Raw genomic sequence first — 17,459 nt, 5'->3', positions numbered from 1 at the left:
AAAATACTCCATTAGTAATGGCATTTCTGTAATTCTTTATAATTTTTTTTTACACTTTTGATAAAATACCCTAAATCTTATGTTATTCTTTCTCTCACCTCAACACTTTCTCTCTCCTCAGCACTTTCTCTCTCCTCAGCATTTTCTCTCTCCTCACTCTCTTCTACATCAACGAGCTTCTTCAAGAATTGGTAAGTTTATCAATTGTTAAAAAATTATGATTTAACTTTATTACTTGATTGCTTTGATGTATTTCCAGATTTTTTATTTGATTTTTCATTAGATTTGTTTGTTTTTTTTGTGCGATTTTTTAGAACTATTTTTTTGATTTTTTTTGTTCGAATTCCATAGTTTTTTTATTTTTTTTGTTCGAATTCCATATTTTCGTTTTTTTGTTCGAATTCCATGATTTTTTTATTTTTTTTGTTCGAATTCCATAGTTTTTTCGAATTCCATATTTTCGAATTCCATAGTTTTTTTGTTCGAATTCCAGATTTCATTTTTTATTCAATTGTTTTTCCAGATTTTTTTTTCGACTTTTTTATTTGATTGAGTTTTCCTATTTGCTTGAAGTTTTTTGGATTTTAATTTCAAATTGTTTTTTTGCTACAATTTGTATTTTTGATAATTAGGTTTTTGCATATTCATGGATTTAGATGATGTTGAAGATAATTCTCCTTCTTCCTCTATCACTCATTCAGGTAATTTTCATTGTTTTAGTACTTTAATTTCAATTTACTTACATGTTCTAAACTTTACTTGTTGATTATGTTCAAAAGTTGTTTTAATGTTCTAAATTATTTCTGGTTATGTTCTAAAGTAATTCATTATGTATGATATATAGTAATTCACTATATTCTAAAGGAATATGTTATAAGTATGTGATTTAATATGTTTAAACCCTTGTTTTAATTCTTTAATTTCAATTTACTTACATGTTCTAAACTTTACTTACATGTTCTAAACTTTACTTACATGTTCTAAACTTTACTTATTTACATGTTTTAAAGTAATTTTGTGAATTTGTTGATTATGTTCAAAAGTTGTTTAATGTTCAAAATTAATTCTGGTTATGTTCTAAAGTAATTCATTATTTTCTAAATTTTTTCACTTTATTCTAAATTTTATTATGTATGTTATAAAGTAATTCACTATGTTCTAAAGTTTATTCTTAATGTTCTAAACATTTTTTTGTATGTTCTAAAGTTTTCTATGTATCTTTCTCTTCATATTCTATGACTTCTATAGTAAGTTCTAAAGTTTACCTTCTAGTTTTAAATTTTACTTTTTATGTTCTAATGCAGTTGGCGTTATTTATCGTACTCCTGATGTTGTTGGATCATTTAGCCCGGGTGGTACCACTAAGGAATGGATTCCAAGTGTTCCCGAGGAGTTAAAACCCCGTTTGGGGATGGTATTCAAAGATCCCGAAGAGGGTCTTAGTTTTTACAAAGCATATGCAAATGCCGCTGGGTTTACTTCTAGGAAATCTACTACTTCAAGGAAGAAGAATAACAAAGATATAATTGCTTTTCAATATGGAGTTTGCAATAAGGAAGGTTTCAGGGCAACAAAAAAACCTATTGCTCAACAAACCGTTGATGAGAAAGGAAAAGTTCGTATTACTAGGAAACGTTTAGTCACTCGTGTAGGATGCAATACTCACATATGTATGAGATATGATGGTGGAAAGTATGTTGTTAGTCATTTCAAAGAAGAACATAATCATTGTTTATATACTCCAAGTTGTGCTAAATTTCAAAAGAATAATAGGAATATGCATATTATGCATAAAAAATTGATTGTTGATAATTCAAAGGTAATTTATTTTTATGTGTCAAATATTGTTTTAATTGTTATGATTTATTATGTTCTAAAGTTGATCCTTAATCGTAGCATTTTTTTGTTTTTTTGTACACAGGTAAATGTTGGTCCCGTAAGGTCTTATACTATGATGAAAGAATTTGCCGGATCACATGATAATGTTGGTGCATCTAAACAAGATTTCAAAAACTTTTATAGAGATTTGAAAGCTTATATTGCTGGATCAGATGCCCAAATGTTTGTGGATAACTTTCAAAATAAGAAATTGCTTTGGACTGCATTTTTTTTTTACTATGATGTTGATGAAGATGATAGACTTTGTAGAGCTTTATGGGCTGATCCTATTTGTCGAAAAAATTATGCACTTTTTGGCGATATGGTTTCCTTTGATACCACATTCCAAACAAACAGGTGATGTTCTAAATGTAGAATTTTTTATGTTCTTATATTACTATCTATCATGTTTTGATGTTCTAAACATATATTCCTTATGTTCTAAATATACTGATGTTCTGAACATATATATATGCCTTATGTTCTAAATATACTGATGTTTTGAACATATATGCCTTATGTTCTACAATATGTATATCATGTTTTTATGTAATAAACATTATGCTTTTGTGTTTTACACTTTATGTCTTGTTTTCTAAACTAATATCTATCATGTTCTAATGTTCTAAACATTATGTCTATAGTTTATTATTTAAGTTTTAGATAATTCGTTATGTTTTTAAACAAGTATAATATTGACAAGTCTAATAATTAAAATAAATTATTGTGCTCTATGTTTATTTTTAATGTTCTAAAGTTTACCGTTATGTTCTAAAGTTTACCCTTATGTTCTAATATTTTCTGCATATATAATTTGTGTATGTAACAGATATAATATGATCTTTGGTCCATTTACTGGAGTTGATCATCATAAGAAATGTGTTACTTTTGCGGCTTCTTTTGTAGCTCATGAAGATATATCATCTTTTGAATGGGTTTTCAAAACTTTTCTTAAAGCAATGGGAAATAATGAGCCTGTGTGTTTGATAACCGATCAAGATCCAGCAATGAAACTTGCTGTTCGTAATGTTTTTCAAACTACAGAACACAGGTTTTGTATGTGGCATATTATGAAAAAGGTGCCTGAAAAAGTAGGTCGAGCAATTACCCAAGAAACTGATTTTTTGAAAAAGCTTTGTGCATGTGTTTGGCATTTAGAGATTGAGCCGGCAGAATTTGAAGAAAAGTGGAACAAAGTTATTTCAGAATTCAATTTGAACAATCATGGATGGTTGGCAAACATGTACGACATACGTGATATGTGGATTCCAGCGTATTTCAGAGATTTATTTTTAGGTGGCATCATGAGGACCACATCTAGATCAGAAAGTGAAAATAATTTTTTCACTATGTTCACAAATCCCCATCTCACTTTGATTGAGTTCTACATGAGGTAATATGTAAATGCCTAAATATGTTCTAAAGTTAATCTTTTATGTTCAAAAGTTTTTCTTCAATGCTCTAAAGTTTTTTCTATTTATGTTTTATAGTTTTATTTTTATTTTATTAGACTCTCTTTTATGTTCTACATTTTTTCTTATATGTTGAAAATTTTTAGTTTAATGTTTTAATAGTATTTAGATCACAATAATTATTTCATGTGTATTATTTTAATATGTTCTAATGTAGTTCACTTTATGTTCTAAAGTTATCTTCTATGTTCTAAAGTTAATTTATATTTTCTATAGGTTTGAATGTGCATTGGATGCTCAAAGGCACACTCAAAATAAAATGGATAATGATTCGAAGAATAAGCGTCCAGAGTGTAAACACCAATTCCTTTAGAAAAAGATGCTTCCGAGTTGTTTACAACAACAATTTTCTATGATTTTCAATATGAGCTTGAAATTGGATGTTTTAATTGTGGTGTTGAGGAGATGAAGAAGGACAATGAGATTTATATTTTTAAATTAAGGGAAGGATCTAGGAGGAGGACTTTTGATGTTGTTTTTGATCCAACTACCTTAGATACCAAGTGTTTTTGTAAAAAATTTGAACGTGATGGTGTGCCTTGTAGGCATATGATTTGGGTGTGGAAGGCAAGGATGTTAGAGAAAATTCCCAAGACCTATGTTCTAAATAGATGGTGTACAATGGCTTATAAGAAGCCCATTTTTGATTTAGAGGGTAATGTGTTGGAGGAATGTCTTAATGCAGTAGATAAGAAGATGCTATTAAATGATTTGTGGACTGAAATTCATGCTTGTGTGAGTTTAGTGCAAAACAATGAAGATGAACTAAGTGATCTTGTCAAAAAACTTCGAGCCATGAGAATAGATTTGGAACATAAGAAAACAACAAATGGAAGTAACAATCTTTCTAGCAAAGTTAAAGACATTGAAATGCTTATTGGAGCTAGTTTACCTTCTGAAGTTTTGATCAAACCTCCTAAAATTTCAAAAAACAAAGGTACGGGGGTTCATGTTCCAAATCAGGTTAATGTTCCAAATGATATCAATGTTCCAAATGATACCCATGTTCCAAATGATACCAATGTTCCAAATGATACCCATGTTCCAAATGATACCCATGTTCCAAATAGTGACAAGAGAATGAAGAGTGACAGAGAAAAAGCTATTGAACAAAGTCAAAAGAAGAAAAGATTATGTAGAGCATGTGGAGAGCTTGGTCATCATGATAGTCGTAATTGTCCAGGGAAAGTCAAGTGATATGTAAGTAAACATTTTTTAATTTTCTTATGTTCTAATTAGTGATAAATTAAAATTATTATATGTTCTAAACTTCATCAAATATGTTCTAACTTTTTTTTAATGTGTTTATGTTCTAATTTTTTTTAAAATTTTTTTTGCAGGTTGATGGATATGCTATAAGTACAACCACCTCAAACATTTAATTTATAGAAATAATCACATTTACTTGTACATGAAAAAAAATTTGTGTAATTTTTTTATATATTTTTTTTGTATTCTTCAATTTATTAACATAATATCATATTATTTTTTTGTCCAATTATTCTTTAAAAATTGTATGCAACCCATAGATTGATCCACAAACCACCAATTTGAACCCACCGATTTCAACCCACCAATCTACCATTGACAAACACCTACGATGTGAACATATCACCATTGGCAAAATTTCCTAAGCATGTTTAATGAAAGATAAGGGTATAAAATTAAGTATTAATAAGGAATAAAAAAAAGAAATTCAACCAAATTAATCAACCACCACCAATCCAGCCATGACTACCAACCCACCACCACCACCAACCCAGTTACGACCACTTAACCACCGACCCCAAAAACCCAACGACCCCAACTCATCGATTCCACCAGCTACGACCATCAGAAACCCACCGACCCTCGAACCCAATGACCCTAGAAACCCAATTACCCTCGAAACCACCGACACCGGAACCACCAAAACCAAAACATCAACCCCGAAACCCACCGATTTGAAACCCATCAGTTTTGTATTTAGGGTGTTTAAAAAAAAGTAAAGTTAAAATGGTAATTTTATCACTAAAAAGTTACTAAAAAAGGAAAAAAATAGGAAAGTTGAAAGTAATATGGACCAGCCCAAAAATGAAATAGTTGCAACTAAAGTGGACCGGAGGTAGTATAATGTATATATATATATATATATCAAAAAAAAAGTTGGTGAGAGCGACAACTAATTGAAGCTTAGAGTGGAAATATCTTTGTGTCGTTTTTGGAGGAGTTTGTGTCTTTAGTGTGACCTCATTCCTATCCTCTTCCTTCTTTATTGTACAAAAGAAAAACTTCAACTTATTCCAAATTAGAAATACTTTAGAACATTATAAAAATAATGTTTCAAATTAGGTTAATGTTTCAAATGATATTAATATTCCTAATGATACCCATGTTCAAAATAGTCATCTCCATATTTATACAAAAAATGTACTATATATTGTTTTAAATATATGTCTAAAGATATAAACTTAAGATTTACACAATCATATATCAATTTTTGTTCAACTTTGACCACTTTCTAGCCATCTTCATCACTCTTTTCCGTTCTTCATTTACTTCTGATGTTATAATCTTCCCACAATACTCCACTCGTAACTTTTTCATTTGCTCAAACTGCAAACAAAAAAAATACAAAGGCATTAAACTTAAAATACACATGTAATTCAGAATATAATAAAAAATACTTTAGAACATTTCCATGTAATTTAGAACATAATAAGAATTACTTTAGAACATAGAAATCTAACTTATAACATAATCAGAATTACTTTAGAACATAATCAGAATTACTTTAGAACATAATCATAATTACTTTAGAACATAATCAGATTTACTTTAGAACATAATCTATCTAACTTAGAACATAATCAAAATTACTTTAGAACATTATCAAGTAATCTTTAGAACATAGACATTAAACTTAGAACATAATCACAATTACTTTAGAACATAATCAGATTTACTTTAGAACATAATCTATCTAACTTAGAACATAATCAGAATTACTTTAGAACATTATCAGATTAACTTTAGAACATAGACATCTAACTTAGAACATAATCAGAATTACTTTAGAAGATAATCAGAATTACTTTAGAACATAATCAGAATTACTTTAGAACATAATCAAGTAATTTAGAACATAGTTATTAAAATTAGAACATAATCAGAATTACTTTAGAACATAATCAGATTTACTTTGGAACATAGACATTTAACTTAGAACACTTTAGAACATAATCAGATTAACTTTGGAACATAGACATTTAGCTTAGAACATAATCAGAATATGGAGATGTAATTAGAACCTAATCATCTGTCTTGACACTTACATTATCCTTCTCTAGCCCCGAGTTCCATTGTTTTTGACATTGTCCTTCATAGGTTTCCATGTGCTTCAACAAAAATACTCCACAATCATGATTGTTTGCATTGCTCTTCCATTTCATCTCAATATTTCTTGTTTCGAAAGTGGAGAAAACGGCACTCTTGTTATCAATTTCTTCATAAAATTCACCAAATGCCTTCAACTACAAAATTAATGATATGTACTTTAGAACATAATCAGAAATTACTTTAGAACATATACAAGTAATTTAGAACATAGATATGTACATTAGAACATAATAAGAAAATAATAATTAACCAAGTCAAAACTCTAAACCTTACCATCTTTGTAAAATCATCTCCATATTTATCCTCGATAGAAACATTCGGTGGAAGAAATCTATTATCAATGACATCGAGAGTTCCTTCCAAAAAGTTGAAGCACAACAAATAATAGTGATCCGGTAAAACAGCCGGAAAGAAAACCTACGTTTAGAACATAATCAGAAACTTTAGAACATAAACAAACATGTGTTTAGAACATAATCAGATACTTTAGAACATAAACAAACATACATTTATAACATAATCAAACATGTGTTAAAACATAATTAGATACTTTAGAACATAAATAAAAATAATTAGAACACAATAAAAATTGAAAAAAAAAATTTGTTACCAATTGGAAGTTGTTAAATGTTGTTATTTCGGCATTTGTCATTTCTTTTCTCATTTGATGAAACAAAGCTTTCTTTCTATCTTCCAAACTTTCTGTATTTTTGATGTATTTTTCAGTGCAAAGAATGAGCTGAAAAAAAAAATTAAAAATACTTTAAAATTTTGACATGTAATTAGAACATAATTAGATTTAGAACATAATTCAAAATACTTTAGAACATTGACATGTAATTTAGAACTCAATTAGAACTACTTTAGAGCATTATTAGAAATAATTTAGAACATTGATATGAATATTAGAACATAATCAGAATTACTTTAGAAAATAGACATAATTAGAACATACATAGCATTCAGTTGAGAAAAAAAATCTACTCTTCTTGTCTACACCCCGCCTTTTGTTTTCACAATTTAATATGGAAACAAAAGCATCTGCAATGTTGTTGAACATGTGACTACATGCTGAAAGACTATCCATTTCATCTCTCCTAATCACAATTGCCGCTTTGTCAGCATACAAAACCTCCCTAAAATGAGAACAAAAAAATATATTAAATAAAAACCGCATTTAAATTTAGGGAAACATGTACTTTAGAACATAAGTATCTACCTTATAATATATAATTATTATAAGGTAACTACAATGTTTAGAACATAAGTATATATAATTATTATAAGCATATATAATTATTATAAGCATATAAATATAAATTGATGAAATCTTACGCGTTATCTCCTTGAGCAAAAGCATACTCAGCTATCATTTTATGATCTACATTGTTGAAAAGTTTTTCATGATTAACCATAAAAGGTGAACGCAAGAACACTGGAAGCTTATCCTTTCCTCTTTTTTTTCTTGCTTCGTCTTCTTCTTCTTCTTGTTTTTCTTCTTGCTTCCTATATAATTGAATTAAAAAAAACAAAAAAAAAAAACAATGAACAATTATAATCAAATAATAATCAAACAACCATCATAGTTTAAACCTAATTTCTAATGTTTTCATAATGATTACCGTTGCTTATTTTCTTTGTTGTTCTTTTCTTCATCATGCTTCTTCTTTTCTTTTTTGGTTGTTTTATCCTCCTTTTCTTCATTCAATGTAGCTGGAAGAGCTTAATTCAAAAAAAACATCACATAATTAATTTAGAACATAACAAAACAAAATTTAGAACATTAAAACAATTTTTGACATTATAAAAAATTACAAATATACAAATTAAATAGTATTAATATCCAATATACATATAAGAAAAATAAAATTTAAATAAGTTGAAATTACCAACTATTGGTGAGGGCGACAACAAATTGAAGTTTGGAGGAGAAATATCTTTGCATGTCTTTTTTGGAGGAATTGGTGTCTTTGGTGTGTCCTCATTCCTTTTCTCTTTCTTCTTCGTTGTACGCAAGAAAATTTTAAGCTTATTCTTTTGTCTAAACATAATCAAAATTACTTTAGAACATGGACAAGTAATTTAGAACATAATCAGAAATAATTTAGAACATAAGCTTAAATAGTTTAGAACATAATCAGAAATACTTTAAAACATTATAGTTTAGAACATAATTAGATTTAGAACATAATCACATAGTTTAGAACATAATTCAAATTAGGAGAAAAAAAATTTAAATTAGAACATGAACTTTAGAACATAAGCTGATTATTTAGAACACATGTATATACTTTAAAACATAAACTTGGAAATGAAAGAATGTAACTTACAGAAATAAAGTTACATATTATTTACTTTAGAACATAAGTATGAATATAGAATATAAACATGCAATTTATAACATTAGCATATAATTTAGAACATCAACAAATAATTTAGAACCTTTTTCTTATCATCCTTCACATCCTCTTTTGAATCATCTTTTTCCTCTAACTTTGGTCCATCCATCTCTTCATTAGTATCATCTTTTTCCTCCAACTTTTGTCCATCATCATTCTCATCCTTGTCATCATCTCCTTCTTCCTTTTTTTGCATTTTTCTAGGTGGTTGAATCCTTGTTGGAAGCTTGCTACCTCTTTTTCGTTTTAGACTTTGCACATGTTTCTCAAATTCATCTTTGTCAATTACTTCCGCTTCATTTTCAACAACTTTCCTTTAAAATCAAATATAAATAATTTAGAACATATATGATAATCTTTAGAACATAATAGAAAACTTTAGATCATAATAGAAATACTTTAGAACATAGTAGAAAACCTTAGAACATAATAAAAATACTTTAATTACCTTTTTCTTCCATAAGTAATTTTTTCATCTGGTATAATAGTAATAGTAAGTTCTTCTGAATTTTCTTCATTTTGGCCTTGCATTTTGCTGCAATTTTAAAATATAAAAAAATATTAGTAACATTCCAACATTAGTAATATATTTTAAACATAGGAATAGTTTAGAACATGCTGAAAAATAGTTTAGAACATGTTATCATAATTATATCACTAACAATTAAGAACACAACAAGAGTAAGAGAATGCAGCTACAAGCCTCATTAGTGGAACACCATAGCTAAGGCACCATACATATTCGGACTATCTTACACATGTCAGCAGATCAAAAGATTAAAAGCCAGAAATTGCATTGGGAAGGAGTTCAGAACATGCTGAAAACGAGTTTAGAACATGCTGAAAACGAATCAAGAATAAGGCAGAATCTCATTTTAGAGTGGAACTCCAGTATGTGGCAACTTAGCCTCAGACTGTGACGCACTGGCTATCCTCAATTTGATCAAGGAACCGAATCAGCTGATACAAATGGGCTAGCAACAAGGCCAACAATTTATCAGATTGCAAAGAAGTGGTCCAAGAAACGAAGAATAAGAATTATTTCCAACTTGGATACTGAGAACTTATCATAGCATACCTAGTGGTAGCGCTAATCTTTGTAAACATAAAAGTGAGTGTTCAGATGCCATCATTCAGAGTGGCGATTTCATCATTCCAAAAGTTTACATTGCCACCAACTCTATTTACAAGAACAAGGGTACCATAATTAATCAATTATCTAGTCTAAACTCAACCCAATCCTTTCTCCTAATCCACAGCCCCAGCATATCGATTCATAATCATGTTCCATGGAAGGTGGGTGCTGCTCCTGAAAAGTTGAGGCAATACAGGATTTTACGAAGTGCCTAGATTCAGAATAAGATTTCTGATATTGTACAACAGTTACACGGATAAGACACATTCAACAAGCAACACCAGCCAACATGTTATGTTGTATCTTGGACATGAACAAGCCAAACATGGGATCGGATAGCAATTTATAAGAGGCCCTTACTGTGTTTCCTAAGTTGGAGCACAATTCAGCATCAATGAGGTAGAAGTAAGCAAGTAAGAAGGGGCATCCTGCCATTAGGCAATAATATTTATCTGGTTGATCTGTGTGTATAGCAATCTTCCAGATATGCATTCTGGCCAGCTTATGCCAAACGAAAACCATGACACAGATTGTCAATTTTCTAATTAAGGCAGGACCCTAGACGCCTACTACTGCAGCTTAGAATTATGGCACTAAATAACTCATTTGTCCTGGAACCAACACAATTTTAACCAATCTCCCTGCTACACCACATTAGCAACTCCAAAGACACAGTGTAACTTTGTTCTAAGTTCTACACATGACATTAAAAAGTTGAATAAAAAAATAATGAACAATAATCGAACGAAATAATGAACAAAAATCGAACAAAAATCGATCGAAATAATGAACCCTAAATTTGAAATAATCGAACAAAAATCGAACAAAAATCGAACAAAAATCGATCGAACAAAAATCGATCGAACAAAAATCGAAATAATCGAACAAAAATCGAAATAATCGAACAAAAATCGATCGAAATAATCGCAAAAATCAAACAAAATAATTCACAAAAATCCGAACCCTAAATTTGCTAAACCGAACTCAAAATAATCAAACTCCATAAGAAAAATCCAACTCAAAATCGCACAAAATAAACTGCAAAAATCGACTCATAAAATTGCAAAAATAGAACCCTAAATCCGAACCCTAAAAATTGCAAAAATCACCAATTAAAACTTCAAATTCACTTGAACATCATGCTAATTTCATTAAAATTTGAACAAAATCGAAAACAAAAACATACCTGAAGCGAAATCATTCAAAATTGCAACTTCTATCAGATTTTTGGGGGTTTTAGGAGAGAGAAAATGAGAAAATCGGGAAGTAGAGAGAGAAAGTTAGAGGAGAGAGAAAAGGTTGGGAGGTGGGTAAGGGGGTTGAAAAAGTTGGACAGGTGTTTTAATCTTAGCCGTCTAAAACAACTTGATCCTACGGTTAAGATGGGTTCTTATATATCTAGGGTTCTTATATATCTAGGGGTTCTTACCGGATCCCTCCCCTATATATATATATATATATATATATATATATATATATATATATATATATATATATATATATATATATATATATATATATATATATATATATATATATATATATATATATATATATATATATATATATATATATATATATATATATATATATATATATATATATATATATATATATATATATATTTCCTACCTAAGCTATTTTTTTTTCTTTTGCTATGTAATATTTGAGATTTTAAACTATTATAAGGAAATAATTATACGTTCCTTTTGACAAGTTTTCAAGCCTTGTCCTTTTTTCAAGGAATGTCAAGTTCTTATGCCTAAGGGGGCATTTGGTTCATAAGTCTTAAATGTGATATTTGGGGTTAGAATGAGTAAAACTCATACTTATTGTTTGTTTAAGAAAAAACTAATTTTTTAACTCATACCTCAAACCTAAGGAGGGAGATGGGTATGGCTCATACCACACCTCTAGGTGTCAAATAAAAGGAAATTTATATTCCTAAACAATAGCCAAACTCAAGGTATTAACAAGTTTCAATACCAAACTAATTTAGTCTTATTTTTTATTCCAAACTCATACCACTTTGTGCAAATGCCCCCCCTAAAAATGCTAGAATTTCTTATTAAATCTGGTTTAAAAAGGGAAATTACTAAACTAGTATGCTAAAATCTGCCCTCTAGCTTTTCTCCCTATAAGCTATAACTTTATTTATATGTATGTCATTTCTCTATATAATAAACAAGTATTATGAACCACTATTAAAGACACGGACTCGACGTCAACAAGTGCATCACATGTTGAATACGAATTAGATACATCTACACTCTGGACATGGGTATATATGTTTCTGGGACATAGAGTCAAGTGTTTGGTTTATTTCATTTAAAGAGGACACATGCCAAAAAAGCGATAGAATTAAACAGATACATATAAAACAAATCTAGTGGCTTGCAACTTCAATTTATTAGCTATTTACTTCAAATTATATTATACAAACTACTAACTTATTGTCTTGAGACAATCTAGTGGTATGTGACCTCCCTCGCCTTTTTTGGCATAAAATCTATCCATTCTGCAATCAAATGTATCAATGTTGCTTAACTTTCGATGGAATCCTTCACATTTAACTATTCACGGTACATACTCTACACATAATCACGTAAAGTCTTTAACGGGAAGAATACTCCTTTTAGCAAGTGCATATAATAAGAAACTTCACATTACTTAAGACCTAAAGTTAACAAGGTAAAGAGCACTAGCCAACTACTCCCAAGTCACCAAGCCATGTAAAGCATGGTGGTCACCTAGCTTAAAATCACTTCCATCTCACTGCAACACTGCATACATTAGTGCGACTACATGATGCCGTAACAATTGGAGCAACTATAATGTCAATAATAATATACAAGTATTTTATCTTATAAAAACAAAAACATTTATAAAACCATACTCGTAAAAAAGATGTAAGCAAAGGAACTGTTTGGCAATAAAGAGTAGAGTGTGAATAAGGTTAAAATAATTGGAAAGAAAGCGTGAGAGCGGCGAAGGCGACACGGGTGTTGTCATGTGTGGGAGAAGTTGGGCTTACATTAGTTAATGTTTGACATCCAAACTTGCCTTTTCTTTCTTTGTTGTGGGGTTGTACACACGGGATTTTCTCTTGCCTGTGAGCTTGGAATTAGACAGTGGAAAAATAAAATATTTAGAGAGTGTTTCACATTGTTATTTGTTTTTAGTTTTATGGTTTTTTTTTTTAAAAATAAAAAAAGGAAATAAGAAAAAGGTGTTTCCAATTTTTTATTGTCAGTTTTAAAAATTATCATGATTTTAATAAATTTAATTAATTTTTAATTCATTATATGACATATATCATATGATTTTAAAAAATCAAAAAACACAAAACTACAGTGATGTCAAATGAACCCTTTGTTTGTTTTTTTTTGTTTTGTTTTTTTTTTTTTTTTTTGTGTGTGTGTGTAAAGAGTTTTGATTTTGTAGCAAACTTTTTCAGTTTCAATATCTGAGTGTTGTAGAACAATGGTGTGAATTTTTAGTGGGTTAAATTGGAATTACTCCATATTCGTTTTTTTTTTATTTTTTTTTTTTAAGTGGTGGATTAAATTGGAATTACTCCATATTCGTTTTTTTACCTTTAAAAGTGATAGAATATAAAACATATTCTTGGATATTAACCATCAACTTAAACTTTTGGTTGAGTTGCTCCTCTAACATGGTATCAGAACTAGCGTGACATAAAGGTCACGGGTTCGAATTTCATGCACCCCAAGCCCATGCTGCATCCACACTTCTAGCCCAAATAGGCTCTCGTGTTAATTAACTTTAATTGTAGTTTAGCTCATCTTTTTTAAAAAAACTTTATAATTAATGTAACTATGAAGTAATTAGACCTTTTTAAGAGGACAAACATTTTTGTATTATTCTCCAAATAAATGTGGAGTATCTAGTTATCTATCACCTTCAAAGTACACCACATGTCATTATATAACCTTCAAAGTCTTCACGAACTCTTCAAATTACCCTTACTCAGTTCAGCCATTGTTTATTTACTCACCATAAAGTATCTCATTATTTATTACCTATTTTAGGTCATGAGAAACTCACCTTTATCTACTGCTATATTTCATCTACCCTTATAATCCTTTTCCTTGTTTTTCATGATCGAATTATCAATACTTCTTAATCAGATCAAATCAAGGGCTGAAGTTTGGAATGACGCTTCTTTATTTACTTTACTAGATTAGTCCCGTGCATTGCACGGTTTGAAATATAGAGTATATATTTTTATGTATTCTTACGTATAAGAAAAATTATTGAGACATAATCATTAGTTGTAAATGTTAATTTTATAAAATTAATTTTGAAGAAGAAAAAAATCGAATATGAAAATTTAAGCATATACATAAAAGTTAAATTTTTAATGTACGATTTTAATTAAGAAAATAAAAAATGATTTTAAACTTGTAATATATAAAGGAAAATAGAAAAAAATATATATACATCAAAATATTTTGTTCAATGAAACATAAGGGAAAGATTTATTAGATATCAATAGTTGGTGATAGAAGAAAAATAAATAAATTAAAGAGTATAGATAAATTGAGAGGAGGAGAAATTAATTTTGAAATTTGAAACCAAAGAAAATATAATGACGTCAAATTTTTATTTAGGCGGGAAATTTTTTCTTATAAAGCTGCCATGTGGACAATATGATGTCAACGGTTGTTCCTTTAGTTTATTTATAGATAGATAGGGCCTGTTTTAAGGTAGATGTTAACTTTTAGATCTAGTCAAAACACTACCTTAAAATAATATTAACTAGTATAGTGCCCGTGCGATGCACGGTTTATAAATCAAATTATTAAACCCATAGGAAAAATAAAAATAAAAACAAAGGTAATTCATTTACTATTAAAGGACTTGGTTACTAATGGTCAATAAAAAAAATTAAAGGAACGTTATTTGAATAGTATTTTATGTTATTTGAATTTCTTTTAATTTTTTATAATGTTATTTTATTAATTGAAAAATAATTGAAGTGGACTAATTTATTTATATCTCCCGTTAAGAAAAAACTAAAATTTTCTTATCATACCATCCGCATCAGTAGCTACAATCAATCTAATATATACATGTTTTATTTACCCGTCGCACTCATTAAATCTATAGACACAGTAATAACCTTATATTTGACCTACCAGAACATATATTTTCCTAAGTTAAGCATTGTGCCAAAAACTATATATTATATAATAGTCATATATATAACCAACGGCTGATTAAATATAGTATATACAACACAAATACTTCGTATATAGGTATGGATACTGATAATTTTATATAAATAAAATATACGGAGTATATATTACTAAGATTTATCCCTACCTTAATTATAAAATGGTTAACAAAACTCTTATAATAGTGCATGGACATTTATATATCTAAAAATGTTCTTTTTACATATATTTTCCCCCATTTAATTTTAAAAGCCTTAAAATTGTCTCTTGAATTCGATAAATTGATTTAAAAGGTTATGTTTATTTCAATATTTAAAGCCATTTACTATTTTCATTTCCTTTTGTTTTAATTTTTCTATTAAGAATTTATTAGATTATTAGGTGTCAAGCGAAGTCAATATCTTTTTATCGTACAATCACTAAATCAAAGTCGCTCAACTAAAGTTTTGGACACTGCATAGCTACACAACATCCAACACATTTAATGATTACATGCAAATAATTTTAATAAAAATACGCATTCGATATAAGTTATTAAACAATTTAACTATATATACATTTTTGATAGGTTTATATCTATCATATTAACAAAAATTTACAAATGTTATTATTATATTTAAAAAAAAATTTAGACTTTGGAGTTTTGTATAAGATAGATAAAGGATAAGTTAATTCCCGTCATATATGCATCGAGTTTTGGGTGTTCTATCCGGTTCACCCTTTGGGCTAATCCAGATTTGAGGATCTGTTATAGGCTATTAGGTTCCACTCCCCTTCCGATTGTTGTTGCAGGGGAGCGAACACAGGTCCTCCCTACCAAGTGTAGTCTCAATCACCACTACACCAACAACCAAACACTTGGTATGGAGGACACGTGTTATAAAATATTATATTATATACATATACTTTTTTATATTATAAAAAGTATTATATTATAGTTAAAAGTATTATTATGTATAAAACAACATACTAAGCTATTATAGTTAAAAGTATTATTATGTATAAAACAACATAAATTATTGCACATGATTCTTGTATATCTAGTATAGTACATGAGCAATGCAAGATTTTTAAATCAAAATGTTAGTTTTTCTAAAAAAAAGTTCATAAGTAATAGCATTGTTAATACGAATATTACAATTTAAAACACGAGTAATAGTTATAATACATTTTATATCTATCCTTTTTCCGTCAAATGTCTAATTCAATTTAACTTTTATTCTTCTTGTTTAGATTGGTTATTGGTTAATTTTTTTTTAATGCAAGAAAAACAAAAGGTCATTGTAAAAGACATTGTATAGAAACTGAAAGGCCGATTAAAATTAAATTTTTGTTCAAGATTATGTATTTTTTTCCAAGACAACATTTCGGCTCAACATTCAGTATTTGTCAAGGAGTACAACAAACGATAAAAGTAATTTTTACACTATTTTGTATCTTTATCAAAAACTTTTGTATTCAACCGATTACTTGAATTGAATTTAGGATAACTTGTAAACTATTTTGGGTAACTTTTATCAATAAAACATAAATAACTTTCATTCATTACAGGGTAGCTTTTATAATAGGTGCACAATATTTTATTGTACATCTGATTTTTTTAAAATGTTTGTATTGATTTCATAATTGACGTCAAACTAAATTCTATCGATTTTATTTAATTTTCATAAAAAAAAACAATATTAGCCTTTCAAAATACAAAATATTTGTTTCCTTAATTATGCAACTTTAATCATATTGCTTCAAATTAGTTATTATTCTTTAACTTGACTATAAATAAAGATTGGAAAGACTTTATGGATTATTTGTAGTATTGGAAAGTATATATTTATTATAAAAAAAATTAAATCAATATTTATGTTAGGAAATCATGAAAATCTTATACATGTATAGAAACTTGCTTTTAGTGTTTGAAGGTTTAACAAAAACAACTATGTTTGAATATGTAAACAGTAATTATATAGATATATTTTATACTTAAGATAAGCCAATAAGA

The 17,459-nt window shown here is 28.5% G+C and overlaps 1 protein-coding gene across 1 annotated transcript; it reads left to right on the top strand.

The window, feature by feature from the left end:
* The first annotated feature begins 646 nt into the window (after window positions 1-646).
* Window positions 647-4,732, top strand: LOC145569279 (protein FAR1-RELATED SEQUENCE 5-like). Its single transcript, XM_081628644.1, has 6 exons — window positions 647-701; window positions 1,305-1,819; window positions 1,922-2,235; window positions 2,708-3,271; window positions 3,896-4,313; window positions 4,691-4,732. Exons 1-6 carry the CDS (start codon window positions 647-649, stop codon window positions 4,730-4,732), a joined length of 1,908 nt encoding a protein of 635 aa, XP_081484770.1.
* Window positions 4,733-17,459: the final 12,727 nt, after the last annotated feature.

This window comes from Chenopodium album, chromosome 2 (assembly GCF_948465745.1).
Source record: "Chenopodium album chromosome 2, dcCheAlbu1.1, whole genome shotgun sequence".
Classification (NCBI taxonomy): Eukaryota; Viridiplantae; Streptophyta; class Magnoliopsida; order Caryophyllales; family Amaranthaceae; genus Chenopodium; species Chenopodium album.
This window is presented reverse-complemented; position numbering and strand designations above follow the sequence as displayed.